At 26.6% G+C, this 23751-nt stretch overlaps 1 protein-coding gene and 1 long non-coding RNA gene across 4 annotated transcripts; one reads left to right on the top strand and one right to left on the bottom strand.

Moving 5' to 3' along the window:
• Nucleotides 1–388: 388 nt before the first annotated feature.
• On the bottom strand, nt 389–21923 carry LOC145184554 (uncharacterized). Of its 3 annotated transcripts, none has more exons than XM_090092226.1 (14): nt 21780–21923; nt 20068–20256; nt 19622–19702; nt 19418–19489; nt 16358–16553; nt 14419–14555; nt 8611–11303; nt 8312–8534; nt 8069–8209; nt 7327–7416; nt 3290–3446; nt 1812–3185; nt 1467–1672; nt 389–1383 (listed from the first exon to the last, which is right to left on the bottom strand). In XM_090092226.1, exons 2-14 carry the CDS (start codon nt 20230–20232, stop codon nt 1279–1281), a joined length of 5640 nt encoding a protein of 1879 aa, XP_089948352.1. In that variant the 5' UTR covers nt 20233–20256; nt 21780–21923; the 3' UTR covers nt 389–1278. The 3 variants fall into 3 exon arrangements, with proteins under 3 accessions (XP_089948352.1, XP_089948353.1, XP_089948355.1); XM_090092227.1 differs by having other exon boundaries at nt 1473–1672; XM_090092229.1 differs by lacking the exons at nt 14419–14555; nt 16358–16553; nt 19418–19489; ... (1 more) ...; nt 20068–20256; nt 21780–21923 and adding an exon at nt 11996–12335.
• LOC149885539 (uncharacterized) lies at nt 12392–20229 on the top strand. The gene is made up of 4 exons (XR_016453913.1): nt 12392–12510; nt 13288–13331; nt 19844–19935; nt 20031–20229. It is a non-coding gene; the product is annotated as an uncharacterized LOC149885539 (long non-coding RNA).
• Nucleotides 21924–23751: the final 1828 nt, after the last annotated feature.

Here is a 23751-nt window from a genome sequence, read left to right as displayed (position 1 = left end):
AAGTAATGGGATTATGACGTAATCATACCGCATTTTGTCCACAAAGGCGTCAGCGTAAGAACCGTTTTAAGTCCATTGAAGCGATTCGGAGAAAACTCCTAATAATTGCGACATTCGTGCGTTTGACAACTATTTCGTTCTTAGCGTTAATTGATCGTAGTTACAACTAAACAAAGCATTGAGGGATTTGACTTTAAAAAACAATGTTGAATTATATAAATCAGTCTACAATTAGATTTCATACGTCGTGTTTAGACTTGCTAACCTCTTTTGTGTGAATCGTACGTGTCGAACTACACCCGCAATTAATTCTAATTAATTCTAATTATTACAAACGGTGCAAGATTTAACCGGAAACTATTTTAGTCAAAACAAAAATATTTTATCATCAAAGCTAATTCACCGGAAATGCCGAGAACATTTTAAATATTCTGTAATCACAAAAGATGTGCTATTTACATATATAAAAAAATAAAAAATTAAAAACAAATATATTTATAATATTTATATATGTATAAAACAAAAAGAAAAAAGAAAAAAAAAAAGCTTTTAAAACCAAACAAAACGCGGGCTTCCACAGTGCAAAAATAGACATTTTTTTGCGGCGAAAGTCTCCCAAAGGCAAAAAGATATCGTGCATACTCAACGCAATGAAAAATATTTCTAAAATATTCAACATACACAAAACACAGAAAGAAAAAAAAAGGGAAAACAAAAAAAAGAGTAATACAAGACCAAAATATTTGGTTCATATCATCTTTTCATTTTGTTCGCTAAATAGTCATTAAAAATTCTAAAGATCGTGAATTATCTTTTTGATAGCATTCACTTGCGCTTTTGTCAACTTACGCCGGGTTAAAAATATTAAAAATGAACGCTCGCAAATAGTTTAGGAAATACCAGCGTGTTTACAGCATATCTCGTTTTTGTTTAAAAAAAACAAACAAAAAAAACAAAAACAAAAACAAAAAATAAAAAAAAACAAAAACAAAAAAATAAATGTGAACAGCCTAACTTAAAATATCCGAGTTGGCAAATAATATTAATGCTCGAGTCAGCTATTAATAATAATAGCAATATAAGTTAAATTATCCAGAGGATGTCAAATCTTACCAACGACTTGCGCAGCCGCAATTTTCTTTATCTAAACGTCAGTAAAGAAATACACGTGGAAACAGCAGAGACAATTCAACAAGGGATACTCTACTCCGTCACGGAACTTTTATTCTACGATGCAACAGACACCGAAGGTACCAGACAAAAAAATGCAAAATTATATTATTTTACATCCGCATTGGTCGTTTTACGAGTTTTCGGCTCTTCTGTAATATTCTCCCACAACGTTTTACGAGCAAGCACAGTACCTGACTTTCCTTCAGCTTTCTGGGAAAAAAAATTTTTTTAATAAAAAAACAACTTATTCTGAAAATTGTTTTCTTGGTGCTGTAAATAACCAATAAGTTTACCGTTACCGAAGTAGTGAGTCTTGGGTTGCGTTTCCCTTCCAATTCGCTGATGGATCTAGTAATTACCTCAGTGCGCTCTTCTAAATCGGACCATCTCTGACGCGGATCGCGTTCTTTCTTTATCATATACTTATCCGCCTCAGTATCAGTGTGGCGCCGCAAGGCTGAACTATCGGTATGTCGTCTTCCTTGTTTTGCTAGAGAAGCTAAAAAATAAGAAAAACCCAATCTCAATGACATAAAAAAAAAAAAAAAAAAAAAAAAAAAAAAAAAAAAAAAAAATTACTACCTTCACGAAGTAAAAAATTCAGAAAAGCAAAAAAAAAACAACAAAAAAAAATTTACGTTTTTCTTTTTTCTCTTTTTCATAAACAGCTTTTCTCCGGTTATTCTTTATTGTCTCAATTTGGTTGTGTAAATTTACTACGTCAGATTGCAACTCGCTCACTCGCTCACTTTCAGCGCAATTTTCGCGCAAAGATTTTTGTTGATAATAATCGATTCGCCTTTCGTAGCGTTTGATTTGCTCTTGAATTTCTTCAAGTTTCTTTTTCTCGTCATCACCTAACGCTAATAAATTTTCGCTTGTTGACGAATAATCGCTGTTCGAATTTTTATCGTTTGAATGACCACCCCTCATTTCTTCAATGATCGCCTTTAATTCTTTAATTTTTTCTAAATATGCCTTTGTATCTTTATCGTATTTTATTTCTAACTCGAGTAACCGAGTGCCCAAATTGTCTTTTTCATTTATAAGTTCTCGTATTTTAGTAGCGTCTGATTTTCTTTCCGAAACGCTTTGCCGCCGCATTCCGTCCTGATAGCTCATCTTAAGTTTCTCATCGTATTGCATCCTAATATCGTCAATTTCGCGTTCTTGTACAATCTTTGCTTGCCGTCTTTCTAATTCAAAACTTTGTCGTAAGTTTTCCATTTCCTTTTCGTGTTTCTCTTTTTGTTCTTTAAGAATACATTTTGTCAAAGAACCTTGGTCAACTGATGTTTTACGAGCGGACGGCCCACGTTTTATTTCGCTGATTTCTTTTTCGTAAAATAAACGCAGTTTTTCTACTTCTTTTTTGTGTTCTTTTGATAATTCTTCGATCTCTTCTTCGTATTCTTCTTTCAGGCTTTCGCAAGTGATTTCGAGCTCTTCGATTCTTTTTCTGAGCACAGCACCATCGCTGCGTTCAGGCAGCAAAGATTGTTGCAGTTCCCTTTTTTCCTGTTCATGGACGCTCTTCATCTCGTTAATCAGCTCCTCGAGACGCAACGCGTTGTCCGTAGCTTCTTGAATAGCCTGTCTTTTCTCTTCTTGCAAACGCATAACAAATGCATCCATTTCAAGATCGCGCTCTTTACAAATTCGGTCAAGAGCCAACTGCAACTGTCTATTTTTCTCTTCAAGTTCTTTGTGAAATTTCATTGCGTCTCCAGCCACATTGACATCAACACCTAAACTCTCCAACTTCTCTTGGTAAGATTGAACGATCATTTGATGCTTTCGCTCCATCTCCTCCATTTCATTCTGCATATTGTAAATTTTTGATCCCATATCTTCGTTGCGTCGATTTGCAAAGAAAGTTGCCGATTCTGCACGTTTTAAATTCAGACGAAGTTCTTCAACCTCTGCAATACGATCAGCACGCATGTCTTCCATGTCCATCTCCAACTCTTTGATGCGAGACTGCAATTCCATTATAGTATCGGAGGATCTACCTTTTGTAAAAAAAGGGGGAAAAAAATTTAACTTTAGTTCTTTTAAAGTAACTCATGCTTTTTCTTATAATTGCAAAAAAAGCGCCTCAATCAAAAAGAAATACCTTGAGTAATAGAAGACACGATAATCGCCATATCTTGTCGTACTTGCTCTAACTGATCTTCGTGCTCTTCATTCAAAGTTTGAATCTTACTTTCGTAACTCAACTTTAACTCTTCCAACTCATCCGAGGAACGCAACGTTGACGTTAGGCGCACATCCTAAAAAAAAATAACTTTATGATTCAAAAAAAAAGCACAGCATATTGATAGCATAATTCATCTTGTTATATTGTCATTGCCATCGTTACATGTTAATTCATTATGATAAATGACTTTTAGATGGAAGTTCATTTCCAACACAATAACCACTTTCTCTAATTATTCAACGGTGTTTTTTTTATCAATCAAATACAATAATTCAACAGTGAAATACTAACGTAAGAATTTTTTTTTTTTTTAATGATTGTATATGATTTTATTTACAGAAAGTATATTTCAAGTAATGTACAACTCGTGATACCCCACCCCCCACCCCCCAAAAAAAGCTTAATTATTAGTCGTAACAAATATTTAAAAAAAAAATAATCTCTACAACATTTAGCAAAAAATTTTATTTGGAAGAAAATAAGAATAAAACGTAACAGCAACTAATGTTGATTCCGAGTTATCTAGCAAATCGAGGCAGTTTTTGCATACCTTAAAAAGTTTTGGCCGAGTTACGATTCTTCGTCTAGGATCTTGCATCATCTTTAAGAAGTAAAATACAACCTCAAGCTCTTTGTACGCATGAGCAAAAAAATGGAACTAGGATCCAAATCAAATTGTTGTTTTCTGCCAGGATTATAAAAATATTAAAACTTAACTATAAATATTAAATTCTGTAACGTCCAAACACAATTACCCATGATAACGGCATAAATAATAACTGTAGCACTCTGAAAATGCTGTGTTTACAAGGCACAGGACGTAAGCGCAGATACAGCAGAACATTTTACCATTATAAAATATTTTTTCCAATATCAACCGCAAAATTAAAATAACAAAGTGCATGAGGGCAGCAATATAATTGGCGACGCAGTCAAAACCTGTGTTTAGCATTGAAATACTTTCTTTCAAAATGACGAGCACGGGAGTAAAATTTGTAATTATCACGATTGAGGGGGGGGGGGGGGGTAAATAATTTTTTAATTTTGAGAAATTATATGGAAGTGAGAAAAAAAAACCAACTTCAAACTCTAAAGTGATATTCGAGTTTAAAATTTGTTTTTGTTTCATCCTCACCAAACACAAACATTACTTTTTTCAAAGGTTTTTAAAATTACTTTTATATTTAAAAGAAAAATTTTGAAAATACTTAAAAAAGTTTTTATATTTAAAAACTTTTTAAATATTTTTAAAATTTTTATTTTTATTTAAAATTAATTTTACTTTTATATACGTAAAAAAAAAAAAAAAAAAACTCGTGATATTTATAAACTGCATAATAAAAACATTAACGAAAATTATGCAAAAATCGTTTTAAAAAAGATTGTCAAAAATCGAACTAATTATTTTAAAGCAGAGAAAGTCTAAAAATCATAATAATTACTTCATTAATTACTTTGTGCTACAGCCATACATTTCATATGAATATATCAGCACATCACCGGGTAGAAACAAAAAACAAAAAACAAACTGGAAATTGAGAGTTGATTATCAGGAAAGTAAGCGACGTTACAAAGCCATAGATTAACCGATTTAATAAAAGATAATTTAAAACAACAACAAAGAAAGGACAAGATTAATTCGAGATATCTTCGAATATAGGAAACTCAAACTTTGTTGTTAGATTCCCTCCATCAAATGATCCCCTACTATAAATCAAAGAAAGATTGCGCACTCATAAAATTAAATAATAAGCGAATCGTGAGAATTCTTTTCAAGAGAGCGCAGTCAACGGATTTTAACCTGACATATAAGAAATTCTTAATTTGTTAGTCAGACTTATGCAAACATAACAGCGATTTTGCAGTATAAAAAACATGTTCCGCTGATTTAAAAAAGTCTGCCTAACTAAAAATCAAAATAATCCACGAACACATAGGAACGTTTTTTTAACAACTTTGAGGTGTAAAAAAAAAACTACTTTTCTTGACCATGTTAAAATAGGAACACAGAAAAAAAAACTCTGAACAAAACAACTGAATCTCAATAAATCAATAACAAGTTCTGCTCAATTGCCTTCTTTTGCGTCGAAAATACAAAACATTAGAAAACCCTGTAAACAAATAACTCAAGTAAATCCATCTTTTTTTATGCAACCAAAACATGCATTAAGATTTAGTCCGATTTTTGTTGCAGGCAAAATAAGCTTTTAAAATGAAGCATGTCTTTCTCTAAGTTACAACTTTTTGTTTATATGATTAAAAAAAAAAAAAAAAAAAATAGTAATAAACGTCGAACATAGCTTAATTTAAAAGCATTCTTTCAAACTGATCCCAAATATTATAACTGTCTTACTAATCATAAAAAACTATAGAGATCGACAAAAGGATAAGAAATTTAATGATAAAAACCATACAAAAATTAACGATTTTTTTTTTTCTCTCTGTCTATTTTTTCATTTTCTTTCTTTCTTTCTTTTTTTTTTTTTTTTTTGGTGTTAGCTTCTTTCGCTAAGTAATTAACCCCATTAAACTCATTAAACAACAACAACAAAAAAAAAGTGTTAACTCATTATATCAAACACGCGGAATCTTCTTTCTTACTTTCAGCCAGTAAAACTTTATGTAAAAACAAGGCAAATTTGTTCGCGATAGTCATAGATAAATGGAGAAAAAAACAAAAAACATTCCAATACAGTCAAAGCTGTAATTTCACGCAGCGCAAACTATTTTCTTTTTTTCTTCAATAACTAAGAAAAATAAATAACAAACTTATCATTAAAAAATGTTTGACAATGTTTTATATCCAGACCGAAACGAGGCTAATTTACAATTGATAAGTACATAATCACTCTATCTCCACTTTAATTTTAAAATGCATAGCCTCTTTAAACCTTTCGAATTAAGGTAAAAAAGACTTTGAAGTCTTTTAAAATTGCTCGATAAAAAAACAAGATAATAAACCAATAAATAGCATCATTGAACCATTTTAAAAAAAATTGTCAAAAGAAAGTAATACACGCAACATCAATTTTCCCCGAAAAATAACGCACCAAATAATTATATCTCAGCAGTTTAAAACAAAAAATTCAATTAAAACGTCATACAAAATCCTAAAGACAAATAACATTCGCTGTTTGAGTTAGCTACTAACGCTGCGTTTAACTTATGACGTTCGGGCGAATAAAGAAGAGTATTTTCTTAACCAATGAAAATTTAGGAATTAGCAATAGGAAAAATAATTTATTTGGCTGATCTTCAAATTTCGAAATGTTATCTTTAAATTGAGTCAAAAATAAAATGAAAAGGCTTAGTTAAAGGGAAAAGACATAATTAAAGTTAAAAGCACATAAGTAATAACGAAAATGCGAAAAGACAATTCATAAACAATACGAGCAGACATAACTAATGTGACAATTAGTACTAAGTGACAATTTGAAGGCAATTAGGAGCAACACAAAAACATCAAAAAACATAACGACATAATGCTAAAAGACATAATGAAGGTGAAAAACATAATAAATGTGAATTGAACTAGCTGTGAAGAGATTGATGCGAAAAACATTTTTTTTTTTTTGCATGCTTACTTGTAGTAAATTAAATCAGATGAAAAATATGAAAAACTATTTTGAAAAAACAATTTTTTTGGACATCTTCAACACCATTTGCTTCAGATTTAGCAATAAAGTTTTTACCTAACAAATATAATAATATTATTTAACAAATATTAGAACTGAAAAAACAACGAAAACACTTTTGGAAACTTTTTTTTTTGGGAAATTCATTAGAAACTATAAAAAGAAAAAAAAAAAAAAAAACATTTAAATATTTTGTCATGAAATCTTTTAGAAAAGTTTTTCAAAGATAACAAACTTTCCATTTCAACTCCGCACACTATCAACAGAAGCATCATCAGCATTTAAGATTTTTTTTAAAGATTTTAAGATTTTACTCACAGAATCATCAGAACCATCATATCTTGTTGATGCATTTCTGACCATCATCATATCACGAATTGTATCTTCCATATCTTGAGTGTGAGCATCCTAAAGAAACATTTGGAAATAAAAAGAAAAGAGATAAGAAGAAACATTTGGAAATAAAAATAAAAAGAGATAAAAATGTCATCAGACTTGAAGTTGGAGAATAATGATGGCTTATTTAGATATTTTATCTAGATATCTATCTATATATCTATCTATATCTATTTATATCTATGTATCTATATATCTATCTATCTATGTATCTATCTAAATATCTATCTAAATATCTATCTATATATTTATCTATATATCTATGTAGATATCTATCTTTCTATATATCTATCAAGACACCCATCTAGATATCTATCTAGATAACTATATAAAATATCTAAATATACAGACAGAAATTTAGATATTGTACCAAAATATCTAAATTTCTGTCCGTATATATATATATATATATATATATATATATATATATATATATATATATATATATATATATATATATATATATATATATATATATATATATATATATATATATATATATATATATATATATATACATATATATATATATACACACATATATATATATATATAGTAATGAGAAAAAAACAAGAAAATAAAAAATTTACAAGAAAAATTTTTTTTTTAACATATCCTTGTCACTTCATAGGATTTGCCACTCAATTTTAGACCAAATGATTACCTTTTCAAGTTGAAGTTCTTCTTCAAACTTTTCTTTTTGCTCAATCAATTGTTCTTCAAGCTTCATAATACGTTCTTCAAGTTCCTCTACAGTGCCAGACCTTGCTTCACTGTTATTATCAAAAGCTGAACCAAGACTAGCCTAGATAAATAAATATATTATCTAATAAATAAATAAATTGATCAAAATTCTTTAGTTTGAAAATAAAAGAATAGCATCAAAATATTTAACCAAAACTATTACATGCAAAACAGTGGCCATGTCATCCTTCATTTGTTCCTTTTCTTGCTCAAATTCTTGCTTCATTTCCTTGATCTTGTTGTTACATGCTGCTCTTGTTTCTTCTAGACATATTTCAAGCTCTTGTATTCTGTTAAGCATATCATAAGTTCCGGTATCACCACTGAATGCTGCTTTAAGCTCAGCTTGGAAGTGCTCTTGAAGTAAATCTACTTCTTTTTGATGTCTAAAATGATGTGTAATAGATTAAAGACAAATTAGTTAAATCTACATACACACAAAAAATTTTTAAGAAAACATACGCAGCTTCTTGGGCTTGAAGTTCTTTTTCCAGTTGCTCAATTTCCAGCTGCATTTCTTCAGCATTTTGAAAATCTTTTTTGGATTTTTGGATGTTTTGAGAATTATCTTTGTTTGCTTGCAATTCAGATAAATTCGACTCTAGCATCATAATTTTTGCAGTTAGTTTTTGCTTTATTGCTTTCCATTGTTCTTGGGAAAAGTTTTCTGAGTCTTCATCATAATCGGAAAGATCTGACCTTCCTTCTGGTTGAGGCCTTTTACCTTCCTTAGATATCTCAATAAAATTTTGAAGTTCTTGAACTTTTGCTTTTGACTCAGCTAATGAGGTTTCTAGCTTCTTTATATAGGCACTTGTAACATCAACAAGATACAAAACATTTTTCCGTTCCTTTTCAAGCTCGTCTGCTTTAAGTTGTAGTGTATCCTGAGAATCTGTAATTAGATTCTCAATTTCTGACATGCGGCACTCTAGAGTTTCATACTTAACTAATAAGTCATTTTGGTACTTAAGCTGATTTTCTAAATCTTGAGCTAAAGAAATCGATGATTGCTCACTTGAGACGAGGAGTTTTCTAAGATCAGTTAAATCTTTTTCATAATTTTTGCACTTTGTTTTATACAATGCAGCATCAGGTTCAGATGATACACTTGTTTTAGGTGTAATAAATATTTCATCATCAGAGGAGAACAGCCTGTCTCTTTTTGGTGCAAGATTTCGACCTCTACTATCAGTAGTATCTTTGGTTTCATTATTTTTATTTGGTAGTCTATTAATTTCATTACGCGTTTCCTCAGAAAGCTCATGATTATCAGCACTATCTTGTCTCTGATATTGCATCTTTAAGGTGTCACGTTCTATTGTAACTCTTTTGCATCGCTCTTCAATTTCTTTCAGTAAACAAGAACGTTCTTCTAAAAGCTGCTTTGTATTTGTATGTGATTTGATTTCATCAAGGGCTTTACTTTCTGCTTCATTTAATGCAGCTTCTATCTCTCTACATTTAACAGTTAGAGTTTCATTTTCCTTACAACTTCTATCAAAATCTTGTTTAATTTTTTCAATTTCTTTATGAAACAAAACCTTTTCTTCACTTTGTTTGTCTAAGATATGGTTTATTTCTTCTTGATGCTCTTCTTTTAAAACTCGTATTTTGTTTAAATATTTATCATCAGCCTCAAAAACTCTTGTTTCCAATTCCTTTAATCTATTTTTATATTCTTCTTTTTCATTATCATCAAATGGTCTGCCTTCTGATAACTTTGCAGACTCAATGTTTTTAAAGCTTTCTATGTTTATTTTACGTAGACGACTCTCCAATTCTTTATTTTTGTTTTCTAAATTTTCTTTATCAAGGGTCAGCTTTTTAACAAGGCATTCTGCCTGGATAAGATTGTCAATTTTTTTTTTTATCTCAACAGATTTTTGTAACTGATTTTTATCATCTTCATCTTCTTCAGAAAAATCAGACTCCTGTGCTACAGTTTGCAATTGTTCTTTCAACACAACTTCCCTTATTCGTAGCATTTCTAATTCTTGTTTTACAGCATGGAAATTTTTCTTGTGGTCAGAGATTTTTGCTTCCAAATCTTTCACTATATCTTCAAGAGTTTCGCATTGCTTTGATTTTCGTTCATAAGTACTTTCGATACATTTTAAATTATCAATCTCTCTGGTAAGTTCATGGATTTTCAATTGACGATCACTTAACTTGTGAGTGGCATCTGAGAGTTTGTTTTGGAGATCAGCAATTACTTTGTAGTTGTCAGAGTTACTTTTAACTGACTGCTGCAACTCCTTTATCTTTTGCTCTGCTTCATGCAGCTGTTTATCTTTTTCAAGAAGAGAGGCTTCAACCTCTTTGTATCTGGAACGATAGTAATCTGCATATTTTGAATCTTCAGTGTTGGTACGTTCAGATGAGGCTTTAGATTCATTAACTGGAATGTTATTGAAACGCTTCTGTGTACCATCCTCCTGCTTTAACCTTCTCTCTCTTTCTAAAGCAAGTTCAGCTTGTGCATTACTTAACTTTTTTTCAGATTCAGCACACTTTGCTTCAGCATCACCTAACCTAGCTTCAAGTTCTTGTAATAAAGATCGTGTGTACTTGGCAACCTTTGAGCGACTTTCATTAGCTTTTTCTAACTCTTTAGATTTTAAATACAGTTCTCTTTCAATTCGTTTTAAACGATCTTTTAAAACTAAAAATTTCTCCTCTAAGTGTTGGGCCCCAAGTGATGTTGAATTTGTTGACTCTTCCTCAAGTGATTTTTGGTTTGTTCTTACAAATAAATCTTCTGATGGCGATACAGTTCCATTTTTTCTAGATAGTTCTGCAGTTAGCTGCTCATTTTTGGCTTTATATACAGCAGCTATACTTTTAGCCTCTAACAATTTCTCTTTCATGTTTGACAACTCTTTGTTTTGTATTACTAACTTGCCACTTTGTGTTTTGAACCTTTTATTTGTTTCATTAAGCTCATCTTGAACTTGAATAAGTTGTTTACGAGCATCAGCCAGGTCGGTATTAGAATCTACAACTTGACCTGATCTTCGTGCATTTTGTGAATTGGTAACATATTCTTTCCAGTAGTTTACTTCTAGCTCCAGCTTTCTTCTTTCAGCTTCAACATTGGACAGTTTACTGTTGGTTTCTTCAAGCTTAGCAATCTTACTGCGCAATGCATCCAACTAGCAAACAAAAAATAAGCAAATAAAATAAGTTCTAATAAAGCAAATATAGCATTCATATTTTTACTGAATAAAGGCTCATAATTTTACAATAAAAAAAGTATACAGATTTAAGAACAAAATTAAATAATAAAAATTCAATATTTGAACATCATTAAGTATTTTAAAGTTTATTACTATAATAAACTTTAAAATACTTAATGATGTTCAAATATTGAATTTTTATTATTTAATTTTGTTCTTAAATCTGTATACTTTTTTTATTGTAAAATTATGAGCCTTTATTCAGTAAAAATATTTATTATATTTATTCAATATAATAAATTTATATTTATTATGTTATGGTAACAAAATTATGTTAGCTTATTTACAAAGATTTTTAAAAAAAAGTTTTGTGTTTTAATAGTTGCATTTTGATTGGCTGTCAAAAAAAAAAAAAAGGTAATGGTACGATTTAATTGTTTTAGAATAATAAGAAATCAAGTTAATGCAAATCTACATATAAAAAAATGGATAACGAATATTGTAACTTAATATTACTTTTTATGATTTTAAAATATAAAAGAATAATAATATAATAATAAGATATAAAAGAAAATTGTTAAAAAATATATATATAAAAAAAAAGTGATATTTAAAAAATATAACAAAAAAAAATTATAAAAGAAAATCATTTTAAAAGGTATTTAAACCTCTTCATCATCGAAACTAAATTTGAGTTCCTCCATTGTTAAATTGCAACAAAAAGCAACATCAAGTCTTCCTTCATGTTAGACAATTGACATTTAAAAAAATTTACAAACAAGTTACATATGATCAAAAATTATTAATATTTTTCAGAGTAAACTTAAATCTTGAACAACCACCAAAAAAAGAAAATCTCTGAAAAATAAATAAAGCTGTTTTAACAAAGCAAACATAACCAACGGCTCAAAACAAATAATGGTAAAAAAAATGTAATTTAATACAATTTAATCAAATGTCAACTGTTATGTTTACAAACAACTTCAGTCTGTCACATATATCCCTTCTATAATCCACACAAATTTTGAAAAGAGCTTCAACCTTTCAAATGTATGCATCTTAATTTAAGAAATGTCTCTGAAAAGTCAATAAAAAGACATGCATACCAGACATGTCAATCTTTGAAACTTCAACCTTAGAAGACAAAGCTTCCATAGAAGATCATACCTCACTGCCAGGATGAGTAAATATAAATCATTTAAATATCTAACTTAACTATGCTATTTAATTTATTTTAAAAACTCAACATTTTTAATTGTCTAGCAGCTATTTTTATTGCAAGTGCTTCAGAAATATCACGTTGATTCCCGTTTTCTATTAATGCTAATCAAAATAATTAACAACTCATTTAATGAATCACATGTAACTCCAAATGTAAACAGTGAATATGTTTTAATGCACATATTGTGTTTTACAGCTACACAATATATACATTCAAGTGTATATAAAAAAACTAATGTGTTCTCACCAAGACAAGTTCCCTAAGCAAGACAAAAAACTAATGTGTTCTAAACAAGCAAAATATTAAAGTAGTTTTATTGTTATAAAAAAATGATTTTAAAAAAATTAAAAAATTCAATTTGTATTTTAAACTAAAAGATTAAATTCGCCATAAAAGAAAAACAAGCAAAGTAAAGAGCAAATATTTAGATTGCTGCTTCAGCTGTTATTACTACAAGTTGTAGAAAACCTCTGCACACAAGCAAAGCATTAAAACATCTTTAACTGAGATACAACATCAATTTAATTATCAAAACTGGATTTCTATTTTTTTTTTTAGAACATTTTTTTTTCATAACTCATTTGTATGTTTTTTTCTTATACAAAATTATAGAGATGTTCATTCATTCAGTTCTTTTTAAATAATAAAATCTTATTTTATTATAAATATTTTATTCTTTATAAATATTATATCATTCTATAATTTTGTTTACTTAAGTTGCTGCTTTTTATTTTTCAGTCCAAGAAAAATTAAAAAGATAAAGAATAAAGATGTTAAAAAAGGTGAGGCTTCTTTTCTTTTTTTTTTATGAAAATGAACTTTTTTCCCATGATAAAAATCCAAAAACTCACTATTTTGTTAACATCAACAACCCTTAACAAATTGTAATTCGCTTAACAACTAGATCATCATTTAATAAATGGGTTATTAACATTTGAAAATAGTAAACAATATTCAGCATCATCATTTTTATCAAACTGTTTGATGTTAGCAACAGCCGTACTTTTTTTAGTAGCAGCCATAATTGTTTAACTTTTAAGTTTAAAAAAAAAAATTTTTTTTTCCAAGTACGGAGCTCAGGAATTAAAATTTAAATTACATTTTAAGAATTCTTTAATTTCTAAATTTCTCAAATAAAATTTCTTTTTGAAAATGAAAATTAGCATCTTTTTTCAAATTTTATGAGCTTTTGATGTTATGCTGGTTTTTTAGTTAAATGAATTTTTACAACAGCAACAACAACAACAAAAAAAAAAACTGAAAAATTAACATAAAATTTAGTGAGGAGGTAAACAAACGAATTTTTTTGTTTTTTGATTTTTTTGCTTAAAATATTTTTGTTTAGATTTTAATTATTTATGAAACCGTATGTTAAGAATCTAAACAATTCTATATGATTTTCTATTTCATATATGAAATATCATTCAAAGAATTGTTTCTGTTTTAAATTTTTATTTTTATTCTTTTTTTCTTTTGATAGTTTTGTTTTTATCCTGATCATTATTATGATTTTATCTCACCCAATAAATTTTTTATTTTATTACAGCCGTTAGTTTTCATTTCTATTGACCATTAACTTTTTTTTTGTCTTGATCATTAACTAGTGAAGTGTAACAAATTATTTTTATTTAACTTATAAGCCCATGAGATCATGAAACAAACCATGCTAAAATTGTGCTATACAGTTAGAGCTGAACTAAATTTAAAAAAATGAAATTAAAAAAAAAATAAAAAATAAAAAATAAAAATTAGATAAACAAAAATTTAAAAAATAGATATAAATTTAAAATAAAAGTAAATAAAACTGAAAATAGAAATAAAAATTAAAAAATCAAATAAAAATTTTAGTAGAAAATTAAAAATAGATACCTGCAAATTATCTGCTTCATGAAGAGATGATACAGAGGAAGAGCGAGAAGAAAAAGCAGATACTTTTGAAAGACTTGAAAGAGGATTGGAGTGCGATGCAACATTAGGTTTTGAATACCCTTGCCTTGCAGGAGAACCTAAAAGATAAACAAATCATTTTTTCTCCCATGGCCATTCTTCAAGGTTTATTCTTCATAGCATAATATTCTGAAACTTGTCTAAGCTATGGATATTTCAAATTTGAGAATACTTGCTGAGTCTACAAAAAAGAGATAGTGAGAGACCTATGAAAAAGTAATACAAGCATCACTAATAGAAAATTTACTGTAAGTAGAGTAAATTTTAAACACATGAAAAATTAAGCAGATTTTTCAAATTTGAAATAAAAAGAAAAAAAAATTATGATTAAAAAATAATAGTATTAATCTTAGGATGTCGCTCTTTAAAGATAGCAAACTAATACAATCACTGTATTAACAAGTCATTACAGTTTAAAAATGAGTTAAATATAATAAACAATTATTGTTGACAATAATTATTACAACTTTTAGCTATATTATACCAGCTGTAATTAGAAGAACACTAAAACTAAAATCCCATATGTGATTTTTTACTTTGACAAAATCCCATATATGATTTTTCACTACTTAATTAGCGCTAGGTTTTTTTTCAACAAACCCTTGTATTTTTTGAAATATATCAGCTATGGCTTAAATTTGCTTTTAAAAAATTACTAGAATACTTATTAACCAAAGTCAAGTTTCAAGTTTCTTTAGAAACAGTTTTATCTCAGTAATGCGTTTGTTTGAAATTTATTAACAATTTTATATACAAATAATTTTATTTACTACAAAATAATTTTTGAACATTATCAGGATAATGATTGTATTAAGAACGAACTTAACTTTAGAATTGACTTATCAATTAGGTGTTTTCAGAGTAAAATGTAGATTTTGTAGTAATTTCATGCAAATATACTTAATCTAACTCTATATACTACATAATTTATTAATTTTAGATATAATTTTACATATGATTTATTATAACTTTAATTTAACTTTAATTCTATAATTGTTTAATATAACTTTACTTTATGAAAATTTTATTTGAGCTAAAATATTTTTTTCGTGAGACAAAGTTTCAAAATATTTCTTTCTTGAGACAAGATTTCAAAATGTTTTAAAAAATCTTTTAAAATGTCTGATTGCATGAAGGTTTTCGTTAAAAGTGTAACGACTAAAGATCTTCATTCAAAGTGGAGCTCTTTTAGATCTTTCATCTTGTAGATCTTGCAATCATTTTGTGTTAAAATAGTTAATATCTCTTGTAGATCTTGTAATCATTTTGTGTTAAAATAGTTAATATCTATTGATTAATATATACTAAATCTTTTTTTTCTAGAATGTAAAAACCTTTGACAGGAGTTTAGCAAAAACAAATAATTATCATCTCGGTTATTGATCAACAAAGAGTGCTGCCATTAGCAGTAAAAGGAAAACATAATCATAATCTTCTCCTTCTCTTCACCATTCCCATCCTTGTTGATATGAAAAGTTAAAAACTGAAATTACTAAAAACTTTTTCTTGAATTAGTGATAAGAGTTGAAAAACATAACAGATAAATATATTGGCTCAAAGTAAACTGTTATAAATCAGAAAATTAGACATTAAACCTGTACATTAGAGAATTAGACACTAAGACTACACATAAGAGTATTAGACATTAAGGGTGTACATAAGAGAATTAAAAAAAAAAAAAAGTAATTAAGTCTGTATCAATGAATTAGAGATTAAAAAAATAACAAAAAAAAGATACAAATTAGATACAGAAAATGTAGCAGAGTTAGTAAAGTATAAAAATAGTTTTAACTTGAAACAGAGAAGAAAAAAAATTTTTTAAGCACATTTTTATACAACTTTAGGGTGATCAAATACATACTTTTTAAGGGGGCAGAAATAAAAGTACTGAATTCCTTCCACCAGTTAACATAGTCAACTTTAGATGAAGCTTTGAAAAAAGTTGTATCGCGAAGTGTTTTGATACCAAAAGTATAATCTTCTCCTATTTCTTCTTTTCCATCGAGCATGCGTATGTAATCATTTAAATAGATAGTAACTAAAATCTCTTTAGTTTCCTATATAAAAAATAAATATGTTAGCATCTTTTAAGAACATTTAAACTTAAAGAAACAAAAATAGTTTAGATGATATTTTTTTATGAATAATACTAAGAAGATAATTAGGATAATGTAAAGGAGATGATAAAGGGGAATGAGAACCATTTTTTAACAAAAAGAAAGGTTTCTTTAAATTTTATTTTTTTAATCACAGTTAAAGAAGATTGCAGATGCAACAATAAATCAAAGAAGAACTTCCATCCACCATAAGTTAATGTTTTTTTTTTAATTATTATAGAATAATATAAATATTGAGTTAATGAAATATTTATATTTTCTACAATTTATTTCTTGACATACAAAAAAAATTTAAATGAATTTATTTACAAAAAACTTATCAAAAATAATAATAGTAGAAATATTAATAACCATAACAACAGTAATAACAATAACAATAGCAACAACAACAACAACAACAACAATAAAAAATGATAATAACAACAATAATAATAATAATAATAATAATAATAATAATAATAATAATAATAATAATAATAATAATGATGATGATGATAATAACAATAATAATAATAATAATAATAATAATAATAATAATAATAATAATAATAATAATAATAATAATAATAATAATAATAATAATAATAATAATAATAATGATGATGATGATGATAATAACAATAATAATAATAATAATAATAATAATAATAATAATAATAATAACAATAATAATAATAATAATAATAATAATAATAATAATAATAATAATAATAATAATAATAATAATAATAATAATAATAATAATAATAATAATAATAATAATAATAATAATAATAATAATAATAATAATAATAATAATAATAATAATGATGATAATAACAATAATAATAATAATAATAATAATAATAATAATAATAATAATAATAATAATAATAATAATAATAATAATAACAATAATAATAATAATAATAATAATAACAATAATAATAATAATAATAATAATAATAATAATAACAATAATAATAACAATAATAATAACAGTCATAATAATAATAATAATATAAATAATAATAATAATAATAATAATAATAATAATAATAATAATAATAATAATAATAATAATAATAATAACAATAATAATAACAGTCATAATAATAATAACAGTCATAATAATAATAACAGTCATAATAATAATAATAATAATAATAATAATAATAATAATAATAATAATAATAATAATAATAATAATAATAATAATAATAATAATAATAATAATTATAATAATAATAACAATAATAATAACAGTCGTAATAATAATAACAGTCATAATAATAACATTGTAACAAGAATATAATAAGCATGAAATAAGAAATTCAAAGCAAGCAGTTTTCAGCTTTAAAGGGTGATGAAAAGTATCAACTTCTCAAATTTAAAGAACTTTCTTTAATTTTTTTTGATAATGTTGATTTTTTGAATTGAAATTTAAAACAAGGTAGATTTTAAATAAATAATTCAGCCATTTAAAATGCTGTATCGATGCAAATAGAGTGTGAAGCCCATGGCTGAGTGTGGATTTATCTTCCATATAAAATTTTTTTTACAGTTTAGCTAGAAAATTTGGTTTAAAAATCTCAACAATCTATTTCACATGATATCTGTCACAGCAAAGAGCTAAAGCCAATTGGAAAGGATATTGCTAAAAGAACACCATATTGCAATTTGCCAACATTTTATTTTTATGTAGATCAAAAACTTAGATAATGGACAAGCAGCAGTCACTGACACTTTTGTGACACATCAAAAATTGTTAAAATTAAAATTATAAATTTTAAATCAAATAAACTATTTCTATTTAAGTTTTTATTAGATTTAAAGAACATATTTTACACTTTAAGCGTTTAACATAGATTTTTAGGGATTTTTATTTTAAAGGTTTTTTTAATAATCTTTTTTAAGAGTATACTTTTGGTGCTCGTTACATCACAATAATGTTCGTTACATCACAATAATGTTCGTTACATCACAATAAGGGACAGAGTCACTGTGAATATAAAATTTAATCTCATTATCACTGATATATTAGATAAATCACAGCGCGTCTAGTTAATTATTGAAACTAGGTTTGCATGAATGTTATGGAAGTTGTTCTGCTTTTTTATCAAACTGCTTTGTCTTACTTTTTATTAATAAGTAAGAATCAGCAGTATCTACTTGATATTTCCATGGCAATAAAATCAGGAAACTCTAAAGGTGATATGGCAGTACAAGATTCAGGTCCTTTGTTGTTTCTAGTACATAAGAATTTGAACTATTACATTTGGAAATTTGAAAATTATTATATAAATAACTTTTCCAAATTTTGGCAAACTATAAAGCGCATGCATGGCCGGAAGATATAAACTGATTTTACCAATCTTTTAGCCCTGTTTAGTTTTCCAAATATGAAACTTTTTTGTGGTATAACTTTAAAAAAAAATTTCATATTTTCAGCCAACCCTATCAAGTAATGGTGCAAAAAAAATTCATATTTTCAGCTAACCCTATCAAGTAATGGTGCAAAACTCCAACAGGAGCCAACCTATTGTAGCATTTTATTTAGTAGGTGTTTACATTATAATAGTAAAAGGAAAAAAAAGCTTAACAAATTCTGATTGTTTCTTATTTTGATGTGGTACTAGTTATGGTGGACTGAAGTGGCATGTGCTTTGAGGTGATTAAGGACAGTTAAAGAAGCCTGGAGAGTGAGCAAAACATTAAACAATAATTTATTATGGGTTAATAAAAAGTTTAAAAGAAAAAAAGTAATTAAAACAGTGAACTGAAACCTTATTTTTACATAAAAATGAACTTAAAAATAAACTTGCTTTTTTATCGGCACTATCAAAGGATTGAAGTTCGCCATTTGAAAACAAACAGAACCAATAGAGTTTCCAACTCTATCAAAAAAAAAAAAAAAAATTTAATGTTAAAATCCAAAAAGCAAAAATAACTTAAGGAATAAATAATTATCATTTATGCCTAAAACCTTCCTCAATAGAAAAGCAATACAGATTTAAATAGCTACTTACACCAAGATTCTGTGTTCCATTTACATAACAAGATCTGAATAAATTGCCTTCTTTAACAAGGACTTTGGAGATTCCTATATTCTAAAAAAAAAAGAGTAAATCCTGAATTATCTACATTAAAAAAATATGATGATTTTAAGTTATAAACATTTTCACTTGACAATGTCTTTCAGATTAAAAGAAGGATCACAAGTTGGAATAATTTATTTTAATTTATTTTAGATAATATTGAGAATAATGCATGTAGAGAAGTTGTTTAAAACACAGATGCCAGAAAATGAAGCATTTCTTATCATCAGCCATAACTAATTCCAGTATGTTAGCATAACTTCAAAATGATTTTTTAAAAAAATACTATTTTACTATACAACTTACTAATTAAACTAAATGATTATCTTATATATTTCAGCTGAAGAAAAAAAAAATTGTTAGAGAATTGTGACTACCTTATCCACAGATGTTTTAACACTTAAAAGAGGCTTCGACTGTAGCAGGTTTGGAGCCTCTTCTTGGCTTGGGTGTTGATCTTTTTGTTTAAAGCAGTTTTGGCATTTTGTAGGGTTAAAGTAGTTTGGTGCAAAAACTTTGCAATTTCCACTTCGATCTCCCATTTTGTTTTATAATATCAAGTGAATCTAAATGAAATTTTACTAAAACACACTTAAGTAGAAACTCCTAGTAATATTTTTTTATTGTAAAATTAAATTTTAAAATTGTTCTATTTTGATTTTCTTAACTTCTTCCATCCCTAAACATGTTTTGAACTGAGAAAATGATGATTTCTAATATAATTTTCAAAACCATATACTTTATAAAGTTTCATTTGAATAACTATGTCAAAAAAAAAAAAAAAAAAAACTGCATATTTATATAGGATATATAAAATATAAATTTACATATAAATATAAATGAAAATTTTAAAAAAGTTCATGTTAGGGTCATTAGCATTGCACTGTTAATAGAGATCCGCTTTGCAAATATTTTAATTTTTTTTTTTTTTTTTTTTTGTAAATAATTTACAGCAGTTTTACAAATTTTTCAAATACTCAAATTTTTAAATCAACTGAAATAATGTGCATATTGGTATGTGGTATATTAGACAAAAGACCAGCCTATGCAGAAGTCCTATTATGTGTGTTAAGAACAAACCAAAGCGTAAATAAATGGAATTAATCTTTTATTATTAAAAAAAGTTGGTGAAACAATTATCCATGTAAATCCACAGCTCTATATTTTGGCCTTTTTTTGTGTATATGTAATTTAAGATCATAATTAAAAATAAACTTTAAACAAAGAGATGAGAAAAATATAAACTTTATAATTATCTTGTACAAACCTATTCCTTAAAGAATGCAAAATTTTGATCAGTTTTTTATATTATTTATTTGAACATACTTTTCAGTAGGAAAAAAAAAAAAAGTTAAAAAAATATTTTGTTTGTCAAAGTATATGAATGTATATATATGTGTATATATATATGTGTGTGTGTGTGTGTCTATATATATATATATATATATATATATATATATATATATATATATATATATATATATATATATATATATATATATATATATATTTATATATATATATATATAAATATATAAATATATATATATATATAACATACTTATAATTGAGATATATTTAGATCTTCATACATAATCCATTTTAAATACATATTGTTAAACAAAGAAATTAATAAAATAAAAAAGGATGACTTTTTTTGCAGCTTACTATGGAAACTACTTAATATAAAAACTCAGAAATGCAGAGTTGATAGTCAAGCTTAAATCTCATACAAATCATTTAAAATATTCTAGAACTGTACAATCTGCACTCATTTGTCTCGTCTATAGTACAAACAAACAATTGCTTGTATATCCATTTATAATGAGGCGATTTAGAAAAAATTATAATAAAAGCTTCTTCAAACTATTGCAAAATAATTTCAAAATCAAAAAAAATCAAAGCAAACATTAATTAAAGTAGCTTTCAAAACTTTAGTACTTGCAAATTGATAACAAAATTACCTTTTTTTTTAATTTTCATCTTTTTTAAATTATTTTAACTTTACATATATATACATTTTTATTTTATCACTGTTGCAGAATAAAAAATTTTATAGATGTAATAAAAAGTATTTAAAACAACCAACCTATGCTGTTAAATGGCTTTAAAGGTAGAACAAGTAAAAAAAACTTCAAGCAATGAACTCCTCTGATTCCATTCCATTTACCATATGATTTAGGTACAACAGTTTACAATTGTGGTTTCTTTCACCTTTATAAAATTCTTTATATAATTGCAAGTTGATTCATATTACATATAACGCACAGACATATGAAAATTAACAACAAGTACACAGACACATGTATTATATTATAATTTCTACTACCCCAATATATATATATATATATATATATATATATATATATATATATATATATATATATATATATATATATATATATATTGGGTAGTAGATTCTTTATATACACACACACATACACACACACACACACACATACACACACACATACACACACACACACACACACACACACACACACACACACACACACACACACACACACACACACACACACACACACACACACACACACACACACACACACATATATGCAAAAAAAAATTTTTTTTTCAGATGTAACAATCAGAGATAAAAACCCAAGATTTTGGCTGAGAAAGTTATATATATAGTTTGTATTAAATATGAAAAGATATTTGAACTTATAATAAACATTTTGCTGTTAATAATCACAATAATATTATCAAATAACAATTTTATTTATGATATTGTTACTGTGATCAACATAAGAATGTTTATCTTAAATATATATTTAGCTAAAACATTTATTTTAAGAATTATTTATTATTCTATTATTACATTTATTATCAATACTGAAAAACGCCAGTGTCATTATATGATAAAATATACTCTGATATACTACCAACACATGCCATTAAAGAATACACAAGTAATTGGTCTAGGTGACGCTAGAAGTATGCCTCTACTAAATTTTCTCCCAAAAGTGTATTCACATAGCTACTTTCTATTTCCATGCATTTAAATTTCAAAAAGTCTTGGAAAAAATAGAGCGACAAAAAAGTGTTCTGCCTAATTATATCTATTTAGTAACTATTTCTTATCTTAAATAAGAAACATTTTTCAAATGGTTACAATTAGGTAATACAGTTCAGGTAATCTAGCTAGCTACCTATTATCTAGCTGAAGGAGTCCAGCCTGCAATTAATGTAGTTACTGCTAACTTTATCTGATAAAATATAAAAATATTATTTGAAGCTGAGTAAGAGAGCGAAAGTAAGAGCGTAAAATAGATCGCATTTTTAAAAAAAATATCTCAAAACAGCTTATAACCATACATAAAATTTTAACTACTGGTAATGTTATCAATATTTTACTTTAAATTCCTCTAATGTGCTAATCTAGCTTGTGCTCTGAATATTTTGAAAAGCATAGTAAAACTACGCATGCGCTAATGTAAACAAACCCTGAGTTAACAAGAATCTTTATGAGACGAATATTTTAAATTTACCAATGCGACTTGATGTCTGAAAACAAATAAACTCAGAGAATAGCAGATCAGGAAATCCAAGGATTTTTATACAATACCAGAAATTAAATAAAAGTAAATTGGATTAATGTTTTAACTTTATTCTGAAAATTTTAAAACAAGCATAAAAAAGTAAAATTGCTATTCGTGAGCGAAATTACAAAAAAAAAAAAATTTAACATTCAATAATAATGCCACTTTTACAAAATTGATACTTTAATTCAATCAAAATAATAACAATGTAAGATATGGTTTTAATCGTTAAAGTTAATTAGTATTTTTAAAGTAGTAGTTGTAAGCATAATAAGTGAGTTATTAAGCAAACAGACCTCCAAAGGGACATTTAAAGAGCAGTACGCTATTCAATTCTATACCTTCGTGCGGATAAAACTTGTGATAATTTACGATGGTTATCTTAATTACTTTTATACCTGTTGCTTAGCAACGTACGAGTACCACAATTGGGCTTTGAACGAGTTATTCATAGTAAGCTAAAAACTATACCTAGCCCTTTTGAATTCAGTTTTACGA

The sequence above is a fragment of the Hydra viridissima genome, unplaced genomic scaffold (assembly GCF_058129835.1).
Source record: "Hydra viridissima isolate aposymbiotic clone 2 unplaced genomic scaffold, HvirCarnegie_v1 scaffold_7, whole genome shotgun sequence".
Classification (NCBI taxonomy): Eukaryota; Metazoa; Cnidaria; class Hydrozoa; order Anthoathecata; family Hydridae; genus Hydra; species Hydra viridissima.
Note: the sequence above shows the minus strand (reverse complement) of the source record. Positions and strands in the feature narration are given on the sequence as shown.